This window comes from Pyxicephalus adspersus, chromosome 4, assembly GCF_032062135.1.
Source record: "Pyxicephalus adspersus chromosome 4, UCB_Pads_2.0, whole genome shotgun sequence".
Taxonomy (NCBI): domain Eukaryota; kingdom Metazoa; phylum Chordata; class Amphibia; order Anura; family Pyxicephalidae; genus Pyxicephalus; species Pyxicephalus adspersus.
The window spans coordinates 102,952,047-102,972,773 of NC_092861.1; the positions used below are offsets into that span (position 1 = coordinate 102,952,047).

The 20,727-nt window shown below is 41.3% G+C and overlaps 1 protein-coding gene across 1 annotated transcript in view; it reads right to left on the reverse strand.

Moving 5' to 3' along the window:
• Window positions 1-234: 234 nt before the first annotated feature.
• NUP133 (nucleoporin 133) overlaps window positions 235-20,727 on the reverse strand; it is a gene marked incomplete in the record, with an annotated part of 161,866 nt that continues 141,373 nt past the window's right edge. The window contains 2 exon segments of the mRNA XM_072409194.1: window positions 235-448; window positions 1,175-1,263. Of these exon segments, the coding sequence (XP_072265295.1) occupies window positions 321-448; window positions 1,175-1,263 (217 nt within the window).

The following is a 20,727-nucleotide window of genomic DNA, read 5'->3' on the forward strand; positions in this document are numbered from 1 at the left end:
TTAGCAGCATGCATGTCATGCCTGTTGAATTGCTAATACTCTTCTATACCTACTAGTAAATTTTCCATGTAGAAAATATCAATTCTCCCAAAAACAGTGATTGATCAGGTTTGCAATGTTGAACTGCTATTATTTTGAACAGACAGACAGACAAACAGACAGACAGACACACACACACACACACACACACACACACACACACACACACACACACAATCATAGCATTACCCCATGTAACAAAAAGCTGATTTATTGACACATATCATAGCTACATACACGTAGTTGGAGCAAAACAGCAGACATTTACAAAATTAGGCATATTATTTCAAAAAATATTCATAGACTGCTTTTAGAACAAATTCAAAGCATGGATTTGACTTCAGGTTGCTAAGTTCACTTGACTGAAGAAGAGCATTTACATCTGGTAAGTAACTTTTAAGATCTTTACCTGTAAAAACACAAAGAAAAAAAAAAGATATATAGGCTATTTAAGAGCGGACACACACACACACACACACACACACACACACACACACTCTAAGGTGATACCGATACGTACAAGCATATTTTTAGGGAAAAAAAAGCAAAAGCAATGCATACAAATTATCCATATGAAAACACTGCATGTAAAAAATATGTGTTGATCTTGGCAAAAATGCACTTGGTTCCTAAACTTTTAATGAGATGTCAAGAAAGACCTTTTGCTAGATTGAATGGCAAGTTGTCAGTTGTCCATTAGATGTCTAGTTGTCAGTTATGCCTAGTTTGTTTTGCTGAACTGTAGAACACCCCCCTTCTCCCCCCAACATTGTTGGCTGTGGGAGTTTTGTAGTCCAAGGGATTCACTGGGATGGTCAATGTGCAACGAATAGGGATTTTTCCCTGCAAAGACAGAAGAGGCTTCCACCTAGGGAAATTCCAGCATGGGTTGCATATTAAAAATTATGGAGGGATGGACACCATTACCAGACCTAGGGAATGAGATGCCATTAAAAGAAATACTATGAGTTTCATAAACGTTGACTGCTTTATCCCAAGATTTGAGTTGAACATGTATGTCATGATCTATCAAAGCTTGATAAAAATTTAATGCAAATGAATTACATTATGTTCATTTATATATGATCATTTAATATGCAAATAGGATAATGTGTAATGTGATATGCAGTGATACCTTCATTTAGTAACTTCTGGAGCACTTTAACAAAAAATGAATTTTTTGAGGCTTCTATTGGGTCATCTTTTCCATCCAAAGTACACCATCTGTAATAAAAGAAATGTGTAGGAAAACAATTAGTTCCAAGAATTTATATTTAGCTGTGGAGATCTTTAATTAAAACAAATACACACTTTTCCAGTTTATTAGTCTAATATCTGGGTTACAAACAAAAACAAAGCACAAATTTAAGGGCATCTATGAATTTTTTTTTACTGTAGCATGGCAACATAGGCCTCTTATCGAGTGTTCAGTTAAAGGTGGGTGGGAAAAGGGGTTAAAGGCATCTCCCAAGAATGTAATGTATAAGGCTTAGCATTTTTTTTTGCATTGATGTTTACAAATACGCACAAAAATGAGGGTATCTCCCTGCCATGCTGTATATTTTAAAACGTATTTTTTTTAGCATTGATACACGCCCCCCATGGCAGGGCTAACCTTGAGATTTAGGTAGCAGGATATGAAACCTATAGACTTCAGTGAGGTTTGCCCCACCTATTCTGTTCTTAAATTCAGACAAGTTTTGACAAAAGCTCACAAACCAGTGGAACTTGATGGGGGTTGACTCGTAAAAGCCTCTGGGAATTAAACAGAATGATTACAGTGGGAGGTTGATACCAAGCAATCACAAAAGAGATAACATCTCTTTGAGCAGGAATATCCTGCCAGGTGTGTAAACATCACTGTTATCGGATGACATCAAAGAAGCCAGAACCAACTCGAAGCACTTGCCCTCAATACAACAGCACCACCTGCTGGATAATATCAGTGGACACCTGGGGGCAGGGTGTTTCCAAAGATGGGAGGACACCTGAGTAAGGGGTGGATGCATGGTGTGGCTGGATGTGGCAAGGGGTCCTGGAGATGTATAAGAAGGGACAACAGCCACAAATCACTCTCTTATTCTCTTAGCAACTTATATGCCTATATACATCCTCTGCCTCTTCTCCCAAATCACTCTCTTATCCTCCTATATACATCCTATGTCTCTTCTCCCAAATATCCTAGTCTCTTATATACATCCTATGCCTCTTAGACCTCTCTTTCTTTTACTTACTCTCATTCTCTCTCAAAGGTGCAGGGTACAGAGGACAGCCTCTTTGTGTAACGTATCATTTTACTTTGTCTATGTGATTATTATTTAGCTTAGTTGGAATAATTGTTGATTACTTAGTAATTCTGTTCTTTGTTAATAAATATCTTGTTATTTAAGATCTATATGATTATTAAGCTTATATTAAGCTAATATTAAGCTAACATAGTGAATATACTGTCTTTCAAGAAAAGGGATAAGGGAAACAGGAATTTTTCTTACAGCCTTCAAGGATGGATTGCTTGCTGACCTTTGGGGGCTAGGAGGCCTGCCCCTTTTCGAGGAAGCATTTAAACTGTCAGACATATCCCCACCAGATTGCTCAAACATTTTGTTCTGAAAGGAAAATCCCTTGGAGGACTCTTTGAAACTTGCAACTAAAGACCGCTCCCATGGCTCAGACCGAGGACTTCTCATTGACCTTGATTATAGATGGACTTTCCCACAAGTACTGGGCACTACTGTTGCACCCCAAGATTGTTTATAGATATTTAAGGATATGTTTATATATAACGTATGTGTCTATGGGTGTATATCTGTGGAAATGTTTGTAATCTGTTTCTCTCTGTCATGACACCTGGATCCCCAAGGGGATGCCTAATCAGTGGTTATCAAAAGAACCTCAACCAAGGAGGTTGGTCGCTAAACGCATGGCTCCTGGTGCAAAAAGGGAAGAATTTGGGATCATTGAGCACTGGGCTGCCTTTTCATCGGGGTACAACCTGTATTCCAGAGATGGTTTGAACCTAAATGAAAGGGGGTCTGCTGTGCTAGGGGAGAGATTTAGGGGAATGGTGGAGGGTTAAACTAGGATAGAGGGGGGTGGGACAGTTAAATAGGGTGGCAGAAAGATTAGTCAGAGGTCAGACACTAGTGGAGGGTGGATTGGGGATAGTTGGGGGGAGGGTTATGGATAATTGTAAGGGGATTCCCATGTTACAAACAAACATTGGATTGTGCAGTACTAGTTGTACTGAAAAATAAAATGATTTAGCAAACAATGCTGGTAAATGCAGCAATGGTTTAAAGAGCCTGTTCACCAATGCTAGAAGTCTAGCAAACAAGATAGGTGAGTTGGAAGCCTTAATGAGTAAAGAAGGGTATGACTTAGTTGGTGTTGTTAAATACTGGCTTTGTTCTTCGCATGATTGGGCTGTCAATATTCCTGGGTATACTCTCTTTCGTAAAGCGTGTCAAATGAAAAGGTGGTGGTGTTTGACTGTATGTGAGAAATGATCCAAAAGTGAATAACACACAATTATTAGAGTTTGCTATAGGCCCCCCAGTACTAAGGAAGAAATAGAAAATCAACTACTAGCACAGATAGTAGTAACACTACTAATAACACAAAGTGGATGTGTTTTATTCATGGGAGATTTAAACTACCCTGACATTGACTAAAGTAATAGCACTACAGGAACAGCAAAAGGGAAGACATTTGTGAATTTAATACAAGATAATTTTAAGGTACAGTTTATAGAAGCCCCAACTAGAACAACAATTCCAACAATGCATAGCTTCTAACAAATGTGCATATAAAAAAAGAATCTGAGTAGCAGTGACCATAATTTGATTTCATTTAATGTGAGCTGTAAACAGGAAGCAAAAACAGGAATGATAAAAACATTTAGTTTTAAGAGAGCAACATTTCCATTAATAAGGGCGGCTCTCTGTGACTTGGACTGGGAGACAATATTGTCCTCAAAAAACACGGAAGAGAAATGGGAATGTTTCAAGTCTGTTCTACAAAAGCAAACTGAAAAATATATTCCAATCGGTAATAAATTTAAGAGGCTAAAATTAAAACCTTTGTGGCTCACAGCTGATGATAAAAAAGCCGTAAAACAAGAAAAGGGCATTCCAAAAATGAAAAATAAAAATGAAGGATCACCTTTATTATTTGAAAACTATTAAGAATAAAAGACGTAAAAAAGAAGATAAAATGTGCAAAACTTCAAAATGAAGGATGAAACAGATTGCAAAGGAAATCTGGGGATTGGTAACTGGGGATAAAGAAAAGGCAAATTTACTAAACACTTTTTTTTAGCCCTGTGTACACAAAGTATAATGGCAGAGCTCAAGTCGAAATTCATAAAAGCAATGTCACTCACTGCCTTTAATGAGTAAAAATGGCTCACAATTGATATGAACAGCTGGGAAAAACTAAGGTTGACAAAGTACCAGGACCTGATGAATCACATCCACGTGTCCTCAAAGAGCTGAGCTTGGTTATTTCAAAGCAATTATTTCTAATTTTTAGAGGCTCCTAAGTCACTGGCAAGGTACCAATGGATTGGCATAAGGCCAATGTGCTTCCTATACTCAAAAAGGGAGGAAAGTCATTACCAGGTAACTAGAGACCAGTGCTTCCTGTTGCTTCCAGTGTCTCCTGTGTTCCCTGTGTCTGCAGTGGCCCATGCTACTGGTGTCTGTCCCATGGATCCCTGGTAATTCACCCCTGGCTTGTGACCTGACCTCTCTTTCTTGTTCCGTGCCTCGACTCCAGCCTTTTGCGACTATCCTTTTGCTTTGTGATTTGATAACGTCCATAGTTGGAAAGGTCCTAAAGAGTTTGATAAAGAACCACATAGAGGAGTTTCTGCTAGAAAAAATTATTATAAGTGATAGTCAGCATGGCTTCAAGAAAGATCGAAGTTGTCAAACAAATTTACTCTCGTTTTATGAGGAAGTAAACAGGTGGACAGTGGAGTAGCAGTTGATATAATGTACTTGGACTGTGTTAACCCCTTTTTGTCCAGTCTGTTGGTTCCCAGCCCACTTCCCTGTGATGTTCCAGTGTTCCTGTCTGTCTGTGGATATCCCTGCATCACCTGTGCTTCCTGTTGCTTCCAGTGTCTCCTGTGTCTGCAGTGGCCCATGCTACTGGTGTCTGTCCCCTGGATCCCTGGTAATTGACCCTTGGTTTGTGACCTGACCTCTCTTTCTTGCTGCCTGCCTTACCCCCGGCCTTCTGTGACTATCCTTCTGCTTTGTGATTTGATACCGTGATTTGCCCACCTTGGTGTGCCGAAGGACTGCAACCTGGCAGTAACCAGCGGCGCAACATCCTCACCATGAGTGGCTCTGGAGAAGACCTGGTTACTGCTTAGACTCTGCGCCTTGGCCCTTCTCAGGGCTCACACCACCTCTGTGCAAGCAGTAGCGCCCCTAGTGGTCCTGTCTCTCCGTGTGACACATAGTAGCTAACACAGTTAAAGCTTAATAATTAAATTGATTTTTTGGTGATGAAATCTACCTGATAATGTAAGTGATGCAAAGCACTATTTGGTAATTGTGTTTGTGTACATGGTGGTCTATGCAGGCTCAATATTTGCATGAGCCACATGTGAACATGCTATTAAACAATGATGCATAGGAATGATAGAATTTCTTTTAGAGAACAAGCTTTTTTTGTGGGGTAGATGCTATATATGGAAGGATGACTTGTTAGAAGATACCAGTATTTGGAATACATGTATTTAGGAATCTTGTGTTTGTTACAGTAAAGTGTAATAAAGTGGTTGTTTAGGGTTTTATGCCAAATAATACAATTAGTCGATTCCAGTTTGGCTTTCCTATAAGCAGAGTTTTTTTTTTTAAACTACAGCCTTGTGTCAGTAAGCAATAACGAAAATTTGAGACACGTTTTTTAAACTCCATTTTATTTGCAAAGTTTTTCCCTAAGGAGTAGATATTGGTCATAGAGGATAGCATGCTTGAATTATTGTGGATGTTGAAATAGAAAGGTGAAGTTTAATATACATCAAGATGTAAATAACATGTTAGTCATGTCATTATAAAAAGGTGTGGTTGAAATTTAGTAAAAAAAAATCTAAAACTCCTATCATTTGCATCTCCAGTCCAAATGGTATTGGTATTAAATAAATTAATTTAAATAAAAACACAATTCTTTAACAAGAATCAAAAGTAAAATTAGAGAGTGGATTCTTTGAGTATGGGGTTATATAATGGATACAATCCAATACAATGCAATGGCACTGTGAGCAGGCACTTTTCTGTAACTCTGTGTCCACCGCGGCTTTAACAGCTAATACTTCAAATCACACAGCTTGTTTTCACCCCACTCAGTGATGTCTAAGCAGCGGAAGAATAAAGAAGCAGGGAAAACCCCTAAAAGGGACAACTTACACAAATATTTCCCTTCAGACTCGGCAGCTTCAGCAGGAGGAAGTGCTCCCAAGCTGGCCCCTGCATATGCCAGTGAAGCTGACCATGTGGAGTCTGCTGATCGGGTGAGTGAAGAGGGGACTTTCCCCCCAGCTGGGATCCCTGCTGTTCTGTCTCCTACACACTCCTGTCTGTCATCCCCAGCTGAGTTCTCAGACACAGTATCTTCTCCTCAGCAGCAGCCCAGAGAATTACAAGCCCTCCTGAAATTCATAACCACTAAAACAGAGCTAGAATCCTGGGCTCATTGCATAGACCACTCTGTTCATGCAGAGATTGAACAGATATATCAGAAAGTGCAACCAGTTGATATTAGGTTTACTTCCCTGGAGTCCTCCTCCTCCCAAACTTCCCTTAGATTAGACACGCTTGAACATGCCGAACTGCACATGAAGTCTGTGCTTTCTAACTTGGCTCTCAGTTTGGACGATCAAGAAAACAGGGGCCGACGCAACAATTTACGATTAAGGGGACTCGTGGAAGCTACAGCTGGGCCTGACCTGGAACACACTGTGATTCCCATTTTTAACACCCTTTTAGACCGACCCCCCTCAGAGCGCATAGAATTGGATAGAGTACATAGGGTTGGTGTGAGGAGAGATGGAGTACCTGACCTCCCCAGAGATGTTCTATGCAGGGTGCGCTTTCACAAAGTTAAAGAGCAGATCGTTCAGAAAGCATGGCAGAAAGGGCCGATTGATTTTGATGGTGCAAGTATTCAGATACATCTGGATCTATCCCCTCGCACGCTACAGATGAGACGCATACTGAAGCCACTTTTGGATTACATTACCACACGCGGTGCCCGATGGGGGGACATTCACTACATCTCATCGTGACCAAACCCAACTCTTTGTTTACATTGCACAATCCATCTCAGCTACCGACCCTGTTTACCTTCTTGGGCGCAGATCCCATTGATGTTCCTAATTGGCTGGAAGTCTTAGAGGTACTCCCAAGTATCTACTTAGATAGAGATCATCTACCTCCACCCGACGCAGACGGCGCTCTCCCACTCCTCAGCGCCCCCTGAGAAGGAATACCTCAAATTCACATGAACTATGATTTCTCCTGCTGCTGAATATTTGGACTCGTTACCACCACTGTCTACCTCCTACATATATTGCAATGCATATCTATACCTCCTCAGAAACTTATCATTCCTGTGTGATGTATCTATGTCCTGATCTGAGCACACCTCCTATGCCGGAAGCGTATTCCTGTTATTGCGGTGACATTGGTGCTCATTGAGTATGGGCGACGGCCCATCATGGTCTCAGTGGTTCTTTGCTCCCAGATGGCTGCCTACCGCCAGTACTATTACTGTTATTAGTATTGTTCTGTTTACATGATACCTGGCGCTTTGAAGCTGGGTTATTGTTTCGGCTCCTGTAGTAGCCTGCATTGTATATTGCTGTGCACTTTAGTATGCCTGATTATTGGTATGCCCTTTATTTAATGTTTTTGTTAATGTCTTTGGGGCCTTCAGTCCTGTGAAACCTTTCTACTCTTGTAAGTTTAGAATTCTATCTCCTCTCCTTGTTTTTTGGGAACGGCATATCTTCCTGGTTTCACTTACTAGAGCTGTGTGATTTACTTATAGTTATATGCGTGTTTTATGTTGCTGCTGCTGGTGAGCCGGCGGCTCATAGTGTTCTTGCCTACGCTACCCCCCCACATAGGTACACCCGGCCTCTTGTAGAGGTCGGTGTTGTGGTATATTGTTTTACTTACCTAGGTTTAGGGCCTGGAGCTCTATTTCTTCTTTCTTTTTAAGTTGTTTTGTTTTTCTCGCTGCTTTTTCTTCTTTGTGTACCTTATATTATTGATTTCCTAATTTCTTCTTTCTTTTCTTTCCTCCTATTCTTTACTAATTTCCCCCACCCTTCCCCCTCCCATACCTTACTGTTAGACCATAGGAATTATGACTATCACACTCACATCTCTGAATGTTAAGGGATTAAACTCTCCCTCAAAACGTTCAGTCCTATTCAATACACTCCGAAAATGCAGAAGCCATATTGTCTTTCTGCAAGAGACACACTTCCGCCATGACAAAATCCCAGTCCTGCGTAACAAACAAGCCAAATACAGTTATCACAGCACTTCACCCGATTCTAAATTTAGGGAAGTTAGCATTCTAATAGATGGTTCTCTTCCATGGTCCCCCTCTTTGTGTAAAGTGGATCCAGAGGGTCGTTTCCTCATAGTCCAGGGTATGATAGAGAAGCAAGTATTTACATTTGTAAACATATACCTACCTAATACCAGCCAGTTGACTGTCCTTGAATATATTCTGACCCTCTTATCTGAGGTGGCTCAAGGTACCATCATTATAGGAGGTGATTTTAATTTAACTTTAGATCCGTCCTTAGACATATCCAAGGGCCGTTCCCACCTGCCTCACTCCCATCATAAACGTCTGAAAGCAGTGCTACATGACAATCAATTGATAGATATCTGGCGTATTCAACACCCCAGAGACAGAGATTATATGTTCTACTCCACGGTCCATAATACTTACTCCAGACTTGATTATTTTCTTATATCCCATGATGCCATTTCACAGGTTAGCGACTCGAGTATTGGTTCCATAACTTTCTCTGACCACGCCCCCATTATGATAGAGATCTCTGGGAGGATATATGAAAGTAAACCCAGTGTTTGGAGGCTGAATGAGTCACAGCTCAAAGACCCTGAACTGACTGCAAAGATTGAGGAAGAACTTTCCTCCTTCTTTGCCAACAATGCAGGATCTACAGACAATCCACTTTATGTATGGGAAGCTCATAAATGTTATATTAGAGGTCTGTTCATACAACAGAGCTGTAAACTCAAAAGACTAACCAAACAAAGGCTTGATACGCTGTTACAGGAGTTGCATCCTTTAGAAATGTTACACAAAAGGCTTCCAACAATAGATCTGGAATCCCAACTACTCGCCACTCGTACACGAATTAACTCCCTGTACAGAGAAAAGGCTAAAACACAACTTACCCGTTGCAAACGGTACTACTATGAGCATGCCAACCACTGTGGTAGGGCATTGGCTAGGGAGCTTAGGTCTAAGAAGGCGGCCATGTATATCCCTAAAATCAAAACCTCTTTGGGCACCCTGGCACATGCCACCCCTGACATTGCCAACACCTTCCATGACTATTACAGTCTACTGTATAATTTACGAGGAGACTCTAGTGGTAGGTCATCTCCCGACCGCCAGATCGCAATACAGGAATATCTCAGTGCCTCCGACTTACCGTCATTGTACTCAGACATTAGAGAGATATTAGATAAACCGATAACAGTGCTTGAGCTACAAGCGGCAATTCGCCGAGCCGCATCAGGGAAAGCTCCCGGCCCAGATGATCTGACATTAGCCTACTATAAGAAATTCTTCCCAGTACTAGGCCCGCATTTAGTTTTAGTGCTGAATGCGCTCAATGATAGTCACGCTCTTCCTCCTGACACATTAGCGGCCCACATATCAGTGATACTCAAAACCACACAAGGACCCTCTCCTGTGCTCCAATCATAGACCAATATTGTTGCTTAATTGTGATTTGAAACTTTTTGTCAGCATATTAGCGCATAGGCTGACTCCAATACTGAATGATATTGTCGATCCTGACCAAAGCGGTTTTCTCCCAATGAAGGAAGCCAGGGACAACACGATCCGTACCCTGAGAATTATTAACTATGCACATACTCACAACACCCCTCTAATGCTCCTCTCCACTGATGCTGAGAAGGCATTTGATCGGGTGGACTGGACGTTTCTGCTCTCCACATTGACACATTTGGGTCTTCCCCCTCGTATTCTGCTATTCTGCGATAGAAACGTTGTATTCCTCCCCCAGCGCCAGAGTACGGGTTAATGGTGAACTCTTCCACTCCTTTTGTATTACCAATGGGACCAGACCGGGATGCCCATTATCTCCCTTGCTGTTTGTGTTGACCCTGGAGCCCCTCCTACGAATAATTTGTGCCAATAGAGATATCAGGGGAGTCCAGATTGGCCCCACTGAACATAAGGTAGCTGCTTACGCGGATGACCTTTTATTTTATGTTGCAACACCAGTAACTACTTTGCCGGTTCTTATGCGAGAGCTAGACAGATATGCCCCGCTCTCTAATTACAAATAAAAAACCTGCAAAAGTCAGAGGCACCGAGTGTTACTCTTCCCAGAAAAATTAGAGAGGCCTTGGCCCCTTCTTTCCCCTTCAAGTGGTCTAACTCAGCTTTTTCTTACCTGGGCACACAGATTCCTGCTAATCTAACGTGAATTGTAGATCTCAATTTTATCCCTCTATTAAATAAAATCCAAAGTGATCTACAGAGGTGTAGACAGATGGCATTTACATGGTTTGGGAGGCGCCCAGGCTTAGGATGACATTACTGAGACTCCCCAAAGCCAACGGAGGAATGGCATTCCCTGACCCATTTTTTTACCATCAGGCAGTGCACTTGTCTAGGCTGCTGGATTGGTGCACTAATAGCCGCTCCAAACTGTGGGTTGGGTTGGAGGATGCATGCCTTACTGCCCCCATTGCCGCATTGGCCTGGTCGACACCGGCGGCCAGGACGGCAATGTACACCCATCCATTGATTGGCAAGACCTTGAAAGTGGTCACTAAGTACTTCTCTTAAAACGTAACCATATACCCGTCTCCAATGTCTCCCGTTCTAGGCGATCCTGGATTCCCCCCGGGCCAAACTGACCCAATATTTCGCCAATGGCGTGCTTTGGGCGTGTATAGAATATTGCATTTCATGCACAATGGGGAATGGCAACCGACCGTACAAAAAAGGGAAAGGGATCTCCCTTCATTGTCGCCCTGGCGCCACATACAACTCACTTATGTTCTGAGATCCTTGCCGCGGCCCAATAAAATAGCCCGATCGCTTCTTCCTCTGGAGGACTTGTGTGCAACTGGTCAACCTGTACGGGGCACACTTTCCCATGCCTATGAAACCCTGTTATCTGTATATACGTCAGAACTCCCTTTATTTGTATCCCAATGGGAAGCATATTTGGACACTTGTTTTACTGAAGCCCAGAGAGATATGTTACTCCATTTCTGTCATAAGACATCCATTTGCAACAAATATCAGGAAACCAACTACAAGTTGGCCACTCGCTGGTACAGGACACCGGTGAAGCTTGCTAAGATTTTCCCGGGGTCGGATAGCACCTGCTGGAGATGTGGCGACACACAGGGTATGCTACTGGCTGTTTTCTGGGAATGCTTAAAGTTGCAATTATATTGGAGTTCGGTAGCAAATATTATCTTAAAGCTTACAGAAGTGGATATAAGGGGCAATCCGGCCCTGGCACTTCTTCATGTTTCGGACATGTCCCGCAGGTGCTTTAGTAACTCTCTCCTGAGATACCTTCTCAATGCAGCTAAGGCCTGTATCTCAGCCTTATGGAAGAATACTGCCCCTCCGACGGTAGTAGATTGGTTGCAAAGGGTTGCTGATATATATCACATGGAGGATATGATATCCACTGACGCTAAGAAAGCGGAAAAATTTGCACAGACTTGGTACCACTTGATCCACTTTAACACTACTGAGGAATTGCCGTTTGTTATGACCACCCCCCTAGATACTTGAGTATTCTGGGATGGATGCCTAATTGCATTCTGCCCCTGTTTCGGAGATGTGATTGATTCTATAGCTGGTCAATGCCCACTTTAACCCCCCATCTCTCCCCCCCCTTCCTTCTTCCCTTTTTCTCTTTCTCAGTTAATTTGTTTGTTCTTCTTTTATTTTTCTTTTCTTATAAAAGTATTTTTGAAAACCTTAAGATATCATGGTTCCTGCTACTGATACAGCACAACGGGTTGGTTACAATGTTTGTATTTCTATGCGGTTGGCCGTTACGACACAAGCTTGAAGATATGTATTTTTAGAACCTAACCTTGCTGTATGTTCTTTTTTTGAACTGTATGTTACGACCACTTTATTTTCTTTTCTCTCTATGTAACCTGATATCTTTTCATAAAAATAATTAAAAGAAAAAAAAAGAAAAAAAGAAAGTGTGTCTGGTATTCTGGTATTACTACCATCATAACTCAAGAATATATTCCTTGTTGTATTTCACATTCAAGTCTTGTAATTAACTAGTATATACCTAATATTCAGGGGATATTATGTTCCCCTTATATTCCTCCATATTATGAGGGAAACCTGTCCACCCTGTAAATGTCCATGCCATTAAGACCAATGGTTTAGGAGATATGAAGGTTTGAACAAAGTGTTAGGTTGAAGAATAGTAAAAGCAGCCTTTACACACAGCTACCACACTGTGCTGCTGCTGATGTCATTACCAACCTGTACACGTCAACCTGACTGGATACATTTCACAGGCAACTCTTTTTGATAAAACACTGTCATCCATTTATGAGTGCTCAGCTTTTATGAGAGAGGAATACTGGCAGTCCTACTCTCAACTGCTAGCATATGCTAAGCAGTGATGAGAGGGGGGCACTAGCAGTATTGCCCTCATCTAATTTCGTGCCTTCACATGCATAATGCTCCTAAAGAGGACCAATCACCACATTTTTAACATTATATATAAAAGGGTGGCTATAACCCACAGCCTCCTGGAATACTTACATCACATATCCCAGGAGGCTGTGGGCTTCTTCTTCTGTGCATGCCCTTGATTGGGTCAGGGGCTTTCCTATATTGTAAAGAAAAATAGATTTTGCATGCACAGCAAGACCAGGTCAGGAATTTCAGGAATACACGTCATCCGATATCAAACCTGTGGAGTGTCAGATCGAGTGACGTAAGGAAGAACCTGGCAGAAAGATGAAGGCAGTGGTGCTTGACAGATTGGAGAGCGTCGGAAAGAAGAAGAAAGCTGAGCCCGGCGGACTTTGCTGGGCTCAGTTTGGACATATATTAACCTCCCTGGTGGTATTAGTAATGTGGATTTTTAAATGTAAAAGCGGTACATTTAAAAATCCCCCGCCCGGTCCCACCTACCTGCCCAATGATCCAACCCTCTAGCCCAAGACTCGCCAGGGGAAGCAGGTGCCAGGCATCAGTTAAGGATGCCACGGACATCGCTGGAGGATGCTGCTGGAACTTGGGAACCAGGCAGGACTTGGTAAACTCCCTGGCAATTCCACTCGCCAGGGAGGCTAAAGGCCTGTCATCTGTAAAGTTAAGTGAAAACATTTATTTTAAATAAAAGTTCTGCTTTTTTAATCAAGAATACAAACAATTTGGAGGACCATAGTCTATTTGTAAAGATTGAAACATAGCATGAATCTAAAACTACATTTCACATATATTTGATTTGTTGGAGGAGCCGAGAGATAAGTGAATTTCTCTACGCATTTCGCAGATTCATGTTTGCTTCACTAGGAGTGGAAGTAAGTGATACAGAATAAAAAAACAAAAAACAAAGTCCCAATATATATCAGAAACAAACTAACATTACAAAGAATCTATGGTAACAAACTACTTACATATTTGTATATCAAATGCTCATGCTATACCTCATCCATGCTGTTAACCCCACACAGCGGTCCAGCAAAAGGGAGAGCCCATAGCACAGAAAGGAAGAATGCTTTAGAGGGGGAGAATCCCAGGTAAAATGGCTTAGCAAAAACAATTTCCAAATGAAACGGCTTAGTTTAAAATTTTAATGCTAATTCCACTTCCACATTCCGACAACAATACTCCGATAGAATGCCCATGGAGATAAAAGGCAGGCAAAAGTACATATTGAAACACATGCTTGCGTTTCAAGCCTCAATTTTGATATTCCTAATTACACTGCTATGTAGAAGCATTGAATGAAGAAATGGGAATACAAGAGGCAATAAATTAGGTGCCCTGAATTCCTGCAGGTCCCGGAAAGAAGCTAGAGGATGAAAAAAAGAAAAGAACACCACATGACCTAATCATAACATGATTGCTTTTAGTCATAGAGTCATAAGCGTAACTAAATAAGGTTTCTTTGTTTGGGTCCCGTGTTGTCCTGGTTTTAGTCTTTGGCCGGGCTTCAACATCTTCTCTCTCCTTCCTAGATCACCCAATCTCGCACTGCGCAGGCATGGGACAGGGTGACGCAGATGGGGAAAAAGATTGACGATCCCAGTGCACGTGTGAGATAGGCAATTTTATTCTTACATTAAATAAAGGGCTCCTTCTGTGCATGCCAGAGATCATGTGATCTCGTGCATGTGCAAAAAGAGCAGCCAAAAGCCTCTAAAGACGCTTGGTGTAGGTATCCCAGGAGGCTTTGCACTTCATTCTGTCTTGATCCGCGTGCTGCACCTTTTTTTTCTTTTTTAAAAAAGATGTTGCACTTATTAGAAAAAAAAAAAAAAAAAAAAAACTTTTACTTAAAAAAAAAGGTAAAATATATTTTATGTCAGCTTTAAAAAAGATGTTGCACTTATTAGAAAAAAAAAAAAAAAAAAACTACTTTTACTTAAAAAAAAAGGTAAAATATATTTTATGTCAGCTTTAAGTACACTAATTTTCATAATATTTTTTGATAAAAAACAAAACAATATAATCAACAATGAAAAATAACTATATATCAAAAATGATTGAAATCTAAATGCATCACCTAAGCCCGGATATTTATTAGCCCGTAAATGAAAAATTCATTTAATCTCACATTGGAGAATATGTTTGCCAAAATCCCCTCCCCTTCAAACAACATGGATTCTGTCTAGTGCGATAAATTTAATCTCAAATGCATTGAGATCAAAGTTAAGTTTTTTTAAGATATATTGAAGATTTTTAAGATATATTGAAATATGTTCATAGTTTCATTTTCTCAACTGTTGTTTACTTTTACTAACATAGTATCGATCACAATTACAAAAAGCAACATAAATTACACCTGTTTTTGACAGTTCACATATCTCACATACTCATATAAAAATGTTTGATATTACCGTAACAGTAACTTTTATGGGTAAAGTTTCCTGAAAAGTCTCATCCTTTTCATCATAAATCAATTGACATTGTTTATATGCATTACATCTAAAAGTACCAAACCGAGAGCATGGTTCTTTACTATGAACTGAAAAGTGACTTTTAATTTGCTTATCTCTAATGGATGGTGCCTTTGTGTAAACAATTTGAGGTTTATACAATAAAGTATTTTTTATTTTTTGGTTTACAGGTAATGACCACTATTAAAGCGTACCTAAACTCGGAAATTTTCACTTTACATAAAAGGGTTGACAACCCTTTAAAAGAAAATAGAGGGCAACACCCTTCAAAAAAAAAAAGTGCAGCACAGCCCTCAAATTCTGGGAATGAATGGGCAAAGCCTCCCGGAATGAGCGCAAAGCCTCCCGGAATACCTACGTCAAGCATGCTGGGAGGCTCTTGGGTGCTCCTTCTGTGCATGCCCGAGGCATCTCAGACATGGGCAGAAGGAGCCTTTTTGCACAAAAAAAAAAAAAAATAAAAAAAAAAATAAAAAAAATGCAAATCTTACACATGCGCAGTTCTTCATCCTACATCACCCGACCCAGGCGCGAGACAGGGTGATGTAGGATGAGGAACCTAAAAGAAAAAAGACAAAGATGGCTGTGCCCGGAGAGCCGGCTCTGAGACGGATGCCGGGACAATGCAGGACACCCCCCGGATCGATCAGACTGCCCTGCGGGATTGAAAGTATGTGTATTTTTTTTTCTTGGGTTGTTTTCTGTTTAGTTCCTCTTTAAGAGCTTATATTGCAAATAATTTCATGTTCCCTGTTCACTGTTCATGTTCACTGTGATAAATCTAATGATATTTGCTGCTGCAGGTTTTTTTTGGGAAAATAATAATTGATGTCTGTCTTTAAGATTGGCCTTAACTTTATAATTATTATTATTATTATTATTAGCTCTTTTTAAACGCTCTTTGCTGTATCCGAGCTTTAACAGTCTTTGTTGAAGATCTCTAGCTTGTACTACATGCTCTATTCTACTTTATTGATGAAGCTGAATATAGAGTACAAGCCCCTGGGAGCACATCTGCAGTTAGGCTGGCAGCAATGTTGCATTTACTGGGTTTACAGCTTCCTTATTCCAAAAACCACTGCCGCTTGAAAAACTCCTAGGCCTAAAAAAGCCAGTTACCACCTGTTACCAATCCCTGGTGCCTAGCACAGTAATAAATTGGCATAGTTTTTACTGCTAATGTCAACTAGCCTAACTTGTTACACTAATATTTTACTAGCGATTATACTTTTACCAAAACATGAAACACTAGACAGTTGGGCTCACAATACGTGGGCACTGGACAGCTGTGGCCTAATACAAAAAAAAAAAAAAAAATATGGAAAAGTGGTACATATTAAGGGGGCAGGCATTAGTAAGTTGGAACAAAGTATAGAGGAAAGGTGGAAAACTGGCACAATAATAGGGGTCCTGGATACCCAAGGCATAATAAACTGTGAACGCTAAACTTGTTGTCTTGCCCCGGCCAATTTTTAATGGTTTGTATCATTAGAGATGTCTTTAAAATTCTTTGGACTTTTTTTCCTACACACTATTATATTAACCTGGGATTGGCATGCATAATTTTGCAAGTGGCAATCAGCTATAACATTGGAACATGAATAATGATTATAACATTCCACAATCTCATAGCCTTGTGCTTCAACTGCCAAACCTTTCAAACTAACCTGGCCTCTTTTTGGCACTTGAACCAACAGCCCTGGATACACTTCATAGGTTGACAGGAAAAAAATCCAGAATTAACATGCCAATGAGGGACACAACTTCCTTGCATGTGCAGTTTAGATCACCACTTGCAGAATGACAGTAGGTGCACAAAAAAGTACTAAGGTGCTGGGACTATCTGTTAAGAAAATACACCCTTGCTAATACAAATACACCCTTGCTAGAGTGAATATTTAGTAGCAAATAATACATAGATAAAAGTCTGATGGTGTGTCTTGAGTGGTGTCCTTAGAGAAAAGAATTTTGTGAGGAGTAGAACAACTTTATTTTCTCTAATGTTAATAAAGCGACAAAGCAGTAGTTGGTGGATATGTTGGAGGTCTGTTAGCAGTACCTAATGAATTGTAAGCACAAAAAAAAAAAAAAAAAAAAAAAAAAAAAAAAAAAAAAAAAAAAAAAAGCTGGTTCCCCAAAAAATAAATAACTCAAAGCACTGCTGTGTGAGATGCTGATGACAAGTGTAAAATGTGTCACCCAACATATGGAGTCAAATCAAGATGACCATACAGAGGTAAAATGTAGGCAAAGTAGCTGTAAGTTGAGCAGTTCGATTTCTGAGATTCATGAAATGTGCTTTTTCATATTAGAGTACCACAGCAAGAGCAAATGCCAGGACCTATGTCATAATGACATACGTTAGAAATCGCAATTTATTAATCCTAAGCAAATTGGGTTTGTGGTCTAGTAATGCAACTGTGGGATTCCTAGGTATATGGAGTAGTATCACAGTGGCCAAAAGATGAAAAATTTTAGCTCAGAACCTTAATGCAACTGGAAACTGCCACCAAATGTGAAAAGAGTCTCAATGCAGGCAGGCAGCCACAGACGCACAGGTGGTGAGTAACCTGGAGTAAACTTAGAAAGGCATACTGGCACCATATACCATTAGGATAGCAATGGTAAGTTTTCTACGTTGTACACTTGTCAGTCCATCCATAATCAGGGCCCAAAGCACTTCTATTTAAACAACAGGCAAGGTCACGTTGGGACCCTGGTCACGTGCCCAAATCTCAAGTGCCAAAATTATAAGTGCACTGGGAATTAATCCAGGGAATTGGCACATGAATTGGAACAGATTTGGACATATTATTTTACTCTGCCGCTCCCATCTCCTGCCTTTAGACTGACTAAAGGTGCGTACACACTTCCAATTTTTATCGTTCCAATCGAACGACGAACGATCGATTGGGCAAAAAATCGTTCGTAAAAAAGTAACCAACGACGCCGACGAACGAGGAAAGTCGCTGGAAACGAACGACCGGACCGACGGATCGGATTGGACGACGATCGTTGAACATCGTTCGTGTGTACGGTCGTTCGTTGATCGTCCATGGGCTGAGCATGCGTGATGAACGAACGTCCGTTCACTTTCTTGTCGTGCACATAGTTCCTCTATCGCTCAAACGATCGTATCTATTGTGTGTACAATATCTACGAACGATCGTGTCGTTAACTCTATGTGCAGGATCGGTGCTATACGATCGTTCGTATATATCGTGCAGGATCGTTCGTCGTTCGTTTTCCAACGATAATAATTGGAAGTGTGTACGTAGCTTTATCCACCTGGACTCCAACACATCCTCTGCTGCTGCCATTCTCAACTGGTATTTCATCAAACCATCTCTGACTGAATCATCATCCCCTGCTCCTGGAACTCAGCAAGTTTACAAGCCTCACTTGAACCCATATTACTGTACTGCTTCTCTTGGACTTCAGTTTGCCACATTGTTTAATGTATGCATATGGTTACCAATTATCTGTAAAAATGTAATATTCACCCTGCTCTCCCTTTATTGGCACTACTCCCTGTCCTCCCCAGTCTGATAACTAATTGTCTCCCTGCTCCTTCACTCTTCTTATTTCTGTCTGTGCTCCTGCACTTTTTTTCTCTACTGATACTCTCTGGTGACATCTCACCCAACCCTGGTCCCCCACGCAGCCTCCCCCTTCCATATACTCTCAGTAAGATATTCCCTTCTCTTAACCTCACCCTCATGTCTATGGAATGCCAGATCTGTTGGCAACAAATTAACCTCCATACACAACCATCTCCTTTCTAAATCTCTGAACTTTCTTGCTCTCACTGAAACTTGGCTTTCTTCCTCTGACTCTGCCACTGCTGCTGCTCTTTCCTATGTAGGCCTGCACTTTACTCATACCCCTAGACCTGGCAACAAAGTAAGGGGCGGTGTGGGTCTCCTTCTCTCACCTAACCGTACATACAGAGTCCTTCCTACCCCACCCTCTCTCATTTTCACCTAATTTGAAGTCCACTCTGTCCGTCTCTTTAGCCCCTTACCCCTCATTGTTGCTGTTGTCTACCGCCCCCTAGCCCAGTATCACAATTTTTGGATAACTTTGCATCTTGGCTCCCACACATTCTTTCCCATGACCTGCCCACCCTCATCCTTGGTGACTTTAATGTCGCAATGGATAAGCCCAACCTTCTCTCCTCAGCCAAACTGCTCTCCATTACCTCCTCATTATGACTCACACAGAACAATGGCCCCACACACATAGCCGGACACACTTTAGACCTGGTATTTTCTAAACTCTGCAACCTCACCCTCCTCGAAAAGTCACCATTTCCCCTTTCTGATGATAACCTTATCAACTTCAACCTATCGAAATCTTGCCCTCCCGAGCCACATCCCAGACCTGGACAATGGCAGAGAGATATCCGTAACCTTGACCACAACCTTTTCTCAAACTGCCTTGCAACCCTAACCCCCTCCCTCTCCAAAATCACCTCCCGAGATGAAGCTGCCACCATGTTAAACCACTCTCTTTCCTTGGCTTTGGATAATGTTGCCCCTGCCACCTTCCGCTACCCCCCGCCTCCCAACCCCTGACCCTGGCACAACAATCACACCAAACAGCTACAAAAGACTGTTCGTGCAGCTGGGTGCAAGTGGAGAAAAATTGGCCTCAGCGCTGCCTTCATGGACTACAAAGCAAAGCTACAAAGCTTTAACACAGAGCTCACTGTAACCAAGCAAAATTATTTCTCCGCAGTCATTTCCTCTCAAGCTTCCAACCCACGCAACCTCTTCTCTACAATTGACTCCCTCCTAAACCCCACACCTGCTCCCCCCACAACATCTTTCTCTGCCCAAGACATTGCCACCTACTTTGGAGATAAAATAGACAAAATAAGACATGATGTTTCTGCCCACCGAACCCTTTTTGCCATTTCCCTTGAGCACTTTTTGGCTATAGTGCACCATGCATAAAATGTCTCAGCCTGCCCAATTTTAAATCTCCATATTAGTAGTCTCCACAACAGTTTTTAGGACAAACCCCAGAATCACCTCTGCTCCTGCATCAGGTGGTCACACACAATAAAATTTGCTTACTGTTGGATATTGTACCACCCGACTTACTGCTACCAACTCACCATTAGCAGTACCTCCTTTGTGTCCATTGTGACCATTCTCCCCCATTTAATTTGTAATCTCCACGACTTGAATCCCTTATAACAATTACTAAGCGAGGAGGAGAAGCCCTCTCACTT